This window comes from Peromyscus eremicus, chromosome 17, assembly GCF_949786415.1.
Source record: "Peromyscus eremicus chromosome 17, PerEre_H2_v1, whole genome shotgun sequence".
Taxonomy (NCBI): Eukaryota; Metazoa; Chordata; class Mammalia; order Rodentia; family Cricetidae; genus Peromyscus; species Peromyscus eremicus.
The window spans coordinates 59,350,147-59,356,146 of record NC_081433.1 but is presented as its reverse complement, the minus strand read 5'-3'; the positions used below and the strand labels follow the sequence as shown (position 1 = coordinate 59,356,146).

General features: G+C 51.2%; 1 protein-coding gene across 1 annotated transcript in view; it reads right to left on the bottom strand.

The window, feature by feature from the left end:
• Positions 1 to 1,181: 1,181 nt before the first annotated feature.
• The window catches only part of Ncan (neurocan), a 20,680-nt gene continuing 15,861 nt past the window's right edge, over positions 1,182 to 6,000 (bottom strand). Inside the window, exons 12-14 of the mRNA XM_059244438.1 lie at positions 4,309 to 4,453; positions 3,345 to 3,527; positions 1,182 to 2,086 (exon numbers count right to left, since the gene is read on the bottom strand). Coding sequence (XP_059100421.1) covers positions 1,956 to 2,086; positions 3,345 to 3,527; positions 4,309 to 4,453 — 459 coding nt within the window. The 3' untranslated portion in view covers positions 1,182 to 1,955. The remainder of the gene's footprint in view (positions 2,087 to 3,344; positions 3,528 to 4,308; positions 4,454 to 6,000) is intronic.

The window sequence follows — 6,000 nt, the reverse complement described above, 5'->3', positions numbered from 1 at the left end:
TCATCCCCAGCTGCCCTGCCCGCGCCTGCCATACCAGCTCCCGCCCACACATTTTGAAAATTTTACTTGTTTATTTTGTGCTTGTGCAGTGTGTGTGGGTTTGTGCGGATGGCTTCGCCCGTGCTGCAGTGAGCGTGTGGAAGGCAGCCGGCCTTTCAGGGCCAGCTCTGGCCTTCCACTCCCTCCAGGCTAGCTGGCTCATGAGTCCCTACCTCCCCTCTCACAATACTAATCCTGCGACTACAGATTCATGCCATCCCACCTGGCTCTTCCTTTTTGAAACATGGGTTCCAGAGATTAAACTGGCTTCTTCAGGCTTCTTCGGCTAGCATCTTTATCTGCTGGGCTGTGCTCAGGCTCCACACTGTGGTTTTAACACAAATTCACAGATTTTTTTCCCCAGACTGGAGGGATTGAAAGTGGACAGAGGCCTTGGAGACAAATCTCTGGCTCCTCTGGATGAGGGACCCCTGGTTTGGAGAAGTCTTTTCTAAGGTGCAGATGGGAAGAGGGACTGTAAGGTGGACTCTATCACATTTTAAAATGTGAAAGTACGAGAGAAGGGTGTGTGTGTCACTTCCACAAGGAGACCACAAGGAGGGGTCCCTTCAAGCATTGCCAGTCCACTGGCAGGGTGTGGAGACAGGAAAGGGTGGGGCAGGGGTCGGACCCGAGGCAGGGGATTTACTGAGGTCTGCTGAAAGGGTTTAGTAAGGACAGGCTCTGGGCTAGAAAATGCGGCACCATCTTGGTCCAGGCAGGAGGTTATCTGTCTCCCTGAGAGATGGAGGGGGAATGCAGTGGCATCCAGATCTCATTTCTATACACATGGGTGTGTGAGATTTGTCATCGCAAACCCACGAAACTGCCACATGTGATGGTGTGTGCCTGTCATCCCAGCACTCAGGCGGCTGAAAAAGGATTGCTGTGGGCTGAAACCCAGCCTGGGCTATACAATGAGATCCTGTGTCAATAAACAAAAGAAGTCTGGGCATGGTAATCCCAGGAGGCAGAGGCAGGCAAATCACTGAGTTCCAGGCCAGCCTGGTCTAGATAGCAAGTTCCAGGCTAGCCTGGGCTACACAGTGAAGTCCTGTTTCAAAACAAAAACAACCTCAAAACAGAGCCACTGTACCTCAGCACTGCACTAACCTGGGGGAGTGAACAATACACAACCCCCATCACTCTAAGTAATCTCCCCTCAAAAGCCAAGGCGGCCAGTGACTCCAAGAGACATCCTAAAATTCAGTACACGGAGAGTTCCACACTAGATTTATGCACCAAGACCAAAGATCAAGGCTGGGGCTTAGTTAGTAGAGGGCACTTGCTGTACTCATGAGGCCCTGGGTCCCATCTGCAGCACCAAATGAACCAGGCAGGCATGGTGGTGCACAGCTACATTAGTGAGTTCAAGGCCCGCCTAGTCTATGGGGATGGGGGAGATGGAAGCTTGTGGGGAAGGAAGAAGAAAGAAAGCCAGACAGACCAAAGACCACCCTTAGGGGGAATCCCAGGTGAAGCCGGAGCAGGTCATGTTTGCACTGTGGGCTTCTGCTGAGTCTCCACTCTCGAATCAGTGACCTTCAGCCATAGCTTCACCCTGGATTCAGGATGGTCCACTGTTTACTAAGCCTGAATCTCTGGTGTGAAAGCCACTCCCGGCACACACAAACATACTGTCGCCCCCTCTTGGAAGGTTAGCAGCCAGACTTCGGAATCCCTTTTCCTGTGGCTGGGAGATGCTCCTAGAGGCTTGGGCTGACCACTCTGTGGCCACCCCTGCGGGAGGACCTCAGGAGGGAAGGAAAGGGAGATCTGAGCTTTGTACAGTGGACCGCAGGGGTGTGGGTCTCAAGGGTGTTCCCACCCTCTCTCTCCTGGCTGTCTGGGTTCTGGCTCCCCAGGTGAATGCCCTGGAGGAGGTGTGGGAGCATGTGCTTGCTTTGTCTGGATTTTCAGCAGAAATCTCCTTCGTCCTTCTCCCAGTTTTCTGCTGGGTGTCTCTTGTGTTTTCTGTGCTCCTTGTGGGGTTTGTGATGTCGGTGCTGGTGGTGGCGGTGTCTACGCATCCGATGTGACCGCCTGGCTGTAGGGATGGGAAAGAGATGAGAAGGGGTGAAGATGGATGTTGGGGTAGTTGGATGTTACTGGCCTCCTCAGGGGATGGAAAGACAAGAAATACACTCAAGGAAGAACTCTGAGTTCAAGGCCAGCCAGAGCTGCATAGTAAGACCCTGTCTCAAAAACTCAAAAAACCAAGCCAGGTTATGGTTATCAAACGCAAGCCTTTGATCCCAGGACTCATGATATAGAGGCAGGCAGATCTTTGTGAGTTCAAGGCCATCCTGGTCTACAGAGCAAGTTCCAGGACAGCCAAGGCTATACAGGGAAACCCTGTCTTGAAAAACAAAAAACAAACAAAGAACCAAAACAAAAACAACTTGTTGAGGGCTAGAAATGTGGCTTCATTTACCAAAAGAGCCACATTTCTGGGTTGTGTGGGTCCTACTTTACAGCCCAAGCTGGCCTGGGATCTACAGCTTCTTTGCACTGACCTCAGAGTAGCTGAGAACAGGATCAATGCCCAGAACCCCATCAGCTGGTGTGGGGACTCGTGTACACCTGTCGACCCAGCACTTCCAGGGTAGGAAGCAAATCTTGGCTACACATCCCAGCTTTGAAGCCAGCCTGTGCTGCAAGAGCTTCTGTCTCAAAAACATACAATGAAAGCATTAGGTGGGCTGGTGAGGTTTCACTTATCTGAAAGGCTGCATTACCAGGAAGATTTTGTTTCGTTTGTTTTTCAAGACAGGGTTTCTCTGTGTAACAGCCTTGGCTGTCCTGGAACTCAATTTGTAGAGCAGGCTGGCCTAGGTCTGCCTCTGTCTCTGAGCACTGGGATTTAAGGTGAGTGCCACCACTGCCCAGCCACAGGAAGACTTTTTTTTGAGACAGGGCCTCACGTAGCTCAGGCTGGCCTTAAATTTACTATGTAACAAAGGATGACCTTGATCTTCTGATCCTCCTGCCTCTACCTCCTGAGTGCTCGGAGGACAGGTCTCTGGAAATGGAGCCCTGACTCTAGCAACTGAGCTACAAGCACTGTACTCACCGAGCTACAAGCACTCTACCCACTGAGCCACATCCTCAGCTTAGCTTTTTCTCTCCTGTGGGTCTCACACCACAGCCCAGGCTGACCTCGAACTGTGGTCTTCCTGCCTCAGCCTCCACGTTGCTGGGATTACAGATGATGCCATCCCACTGTGTGGAGATAGGGCACGATAACCAGGACCTATAAACAACTGGAATTTTGTCAGGGACGGGTTATCGGGCAGAGTACTTACGTTTGGTGCAGACAATCTGGGGCCGGTCCCACTTTCCATTGTTCCGGCATCGGATAGTGGCCACATGGTGCTGGGAGAACCCTTCATCACACTGGTATCGCACAGCAGCATGGACACTGTACTTGGCCTTGCGTACGCCGACAAGGGAGGCATTCTCCACTGCTGGAGGGGGACCACACAGCACTGGGGACAGAGGGACTCTGGTTAGGGGAGTGGCTAAGGGTGAGGATAAGCCAGTGACACATCTTGTTAGATGGCAGCCCTCCAGGTGTCAGCTCCCCACCTCTGCACAGCTCTGAGCCCAGAGAACTCCACATGGCTGTGCCTGTCTCTTGCCTTTTACCTAAACCAGGAGCTCCTTGGTGTGTGTGTGTGTGTGTGTGTGTGTGTGTGTGTGTGTGTGTGTGTGTGTAATCTTCTGGACACACCCCACTCCCTAGGGCATAAGGCACAAGAATAAACTGAAGCACAAAAGAAAAGTGGACAGAATGCATACAATTATTTCCTTCACTTAGAAATTATCCAGGTGGTGGCGCACGCCTTTAATCCCAGCACTCGGGAGGAAGACACAGCAGATCTCTGAGTTCAAGGACAGCCTGGTCTACAGAGTGAGCTCCAGGACATTCAGCACTACACAGAGAAACCATGTCTTGAAAAACCAAATAAAAATTTTGAAAGAAAGAAAGAAAAGAAGAGAAAAAGAAATCATGCCAGGCAGTGGTGGCACACGCCTTTAATCCCGGCACTCAGGAGGCAGAGGCAGGCGGATCTCTGTGAGTTCGAGGCCAGCCTGGGCTACAAAGCGAGTTCCAGGACAGCCAGGATGACACAGAGAGACCCTGTCTTGAAAGGGGTGGGGAGAAAAAGAAAAAGAAAAGAAACCGCTAACCCCAAGGCACTCCTGGGAATAGTCAGGGAAACAGAACAAGTGTCTGGAGGACAAGCGGGAGGGCACATGCAGTACCTGTGGCCTTCTTGCAGACGTACGGGAGGTTGTAGTTGCAGGGGACGTCATTCCAGCGCCCACTCTCATGTGCCACCATCACCACACAATCCTCGCCACCCGCGAAGAAATTATCTGGCTGATTCTCCCTCCAGTTCTCATATTGCTTTGGAAAGAAAGAGCTGCGGTCACTCTGGGGCCTGTGTGTCAGCCCAGCTCCCGGCACTTCCTGAGTGATTCCTGGGGCCAGACCCTCCAACAAGAGGAGGACTGGTACCCCCCTCTACAACAGGCACTGGCCATCTCTAGACGGGCACCCTTCTCTAGCTGGGAGGTTGCAACACCTTTTCTATTCTTCCTGCCTCGTTTATACCTGATTCACAGCATAGCTGAAAAAATGCTGACCCCAGCTTGGAAGTACAGGAGGGGCTTCCCTCAGGAGGCAACAGGAGGCACTGGAGCCGAGGGGCACCCAGGCAGGGGCACCCAGGCAGGGGCACCCAGGCAGGGGCACCCAGGCAGGGAACAGAGTTCCAAGCACAGGGAAGTTCCTGCACAGGACAGAGAGTGGGCAGGGCCAGATCTCAAGGTGACAAGAGGAAGTGAGTACTTTACAAATTGAGGTAGTGTATGTATACCACGAAACTTGCCTTTAAAGGTATTTTTATTACATTTAAATTTTCTGAGCAGCAGAGGTGGCTCAGCAGTTGAGCACTGGCTGCTCTTTCAGAGGACCTAAATTTGATTCTCAGCACCTACATGGTGGCTCACAACTATTGATAACTCCTGTTCTTTGGCCTCTGAGAGCACTGCATGTACACGGTGTACAGACAGATATACACGCTGGCCAAACACTCCTATACGTTAAATAAGGAAGTAAATACAATTTTACAAGAATTTGTTTGTTTGAGCCAGGCATGGTAGCACACACTTTTAATCCCAGCAGTCGAAAAGTAGAGGTAGTCGAATTTCTGTGAGTTCAAGGTCAGCCTGGTCTACAGATCGAGTTCCAGAACAGCCAGGGCTACACAGAGAAACCCTGTCTCATAAACTGCTATTTCAGAGAGGGACACACATAGCATGTACCTTTGGAGGTTAGAGGACACCTTTGAAAATCCCTTTTCTTTGATCCCCAGGGATCAAACTCAGGTTATCAGGCTTGGCAACAAGCTTATACCTGCTTGTGCTGTCTCGCCGACCCCACGTAAACCGTCTTAAAGCCGCGGTTCATGACATTACCCCTATCTTAGTGTTGTGTAACCATCACCACTGCATCTATTTCCAGAAATTTTCATCACGACAAACCAAAATTCTACACCAATCCAGGAAAAAATAATTCCTCATTCTGCCTGCCTGGCGCCTGGCACATGCCGCCTGCCCCGCCCCCACCCCACGGCTCCTCTGCAGGCTTCCTTTCAGGCAGTTGGGCACTGATGCCTTTAACCTGTTGCTTAGCTTGCTGATGCTTTTTGCTTTTCTGAGACAGAGTCTCAACTGTGCAACAATGACTGGTCTACAATTCACTTTGCAGCCTGGTTAAAGCTCCAGCTTGCAATGATCCTCCTGCCTCAGCCTCTCAAGTACTGGAATGTCAGACAAGCACCGCAATAACCACATTATTTCGGTGATACCTATTTCTTCATATTTTACAGTGTTGGGATGGAACCAGATGTAAGCCAGGCTGAGCCACGCCCCCAGCCCCTCACTGGGGAC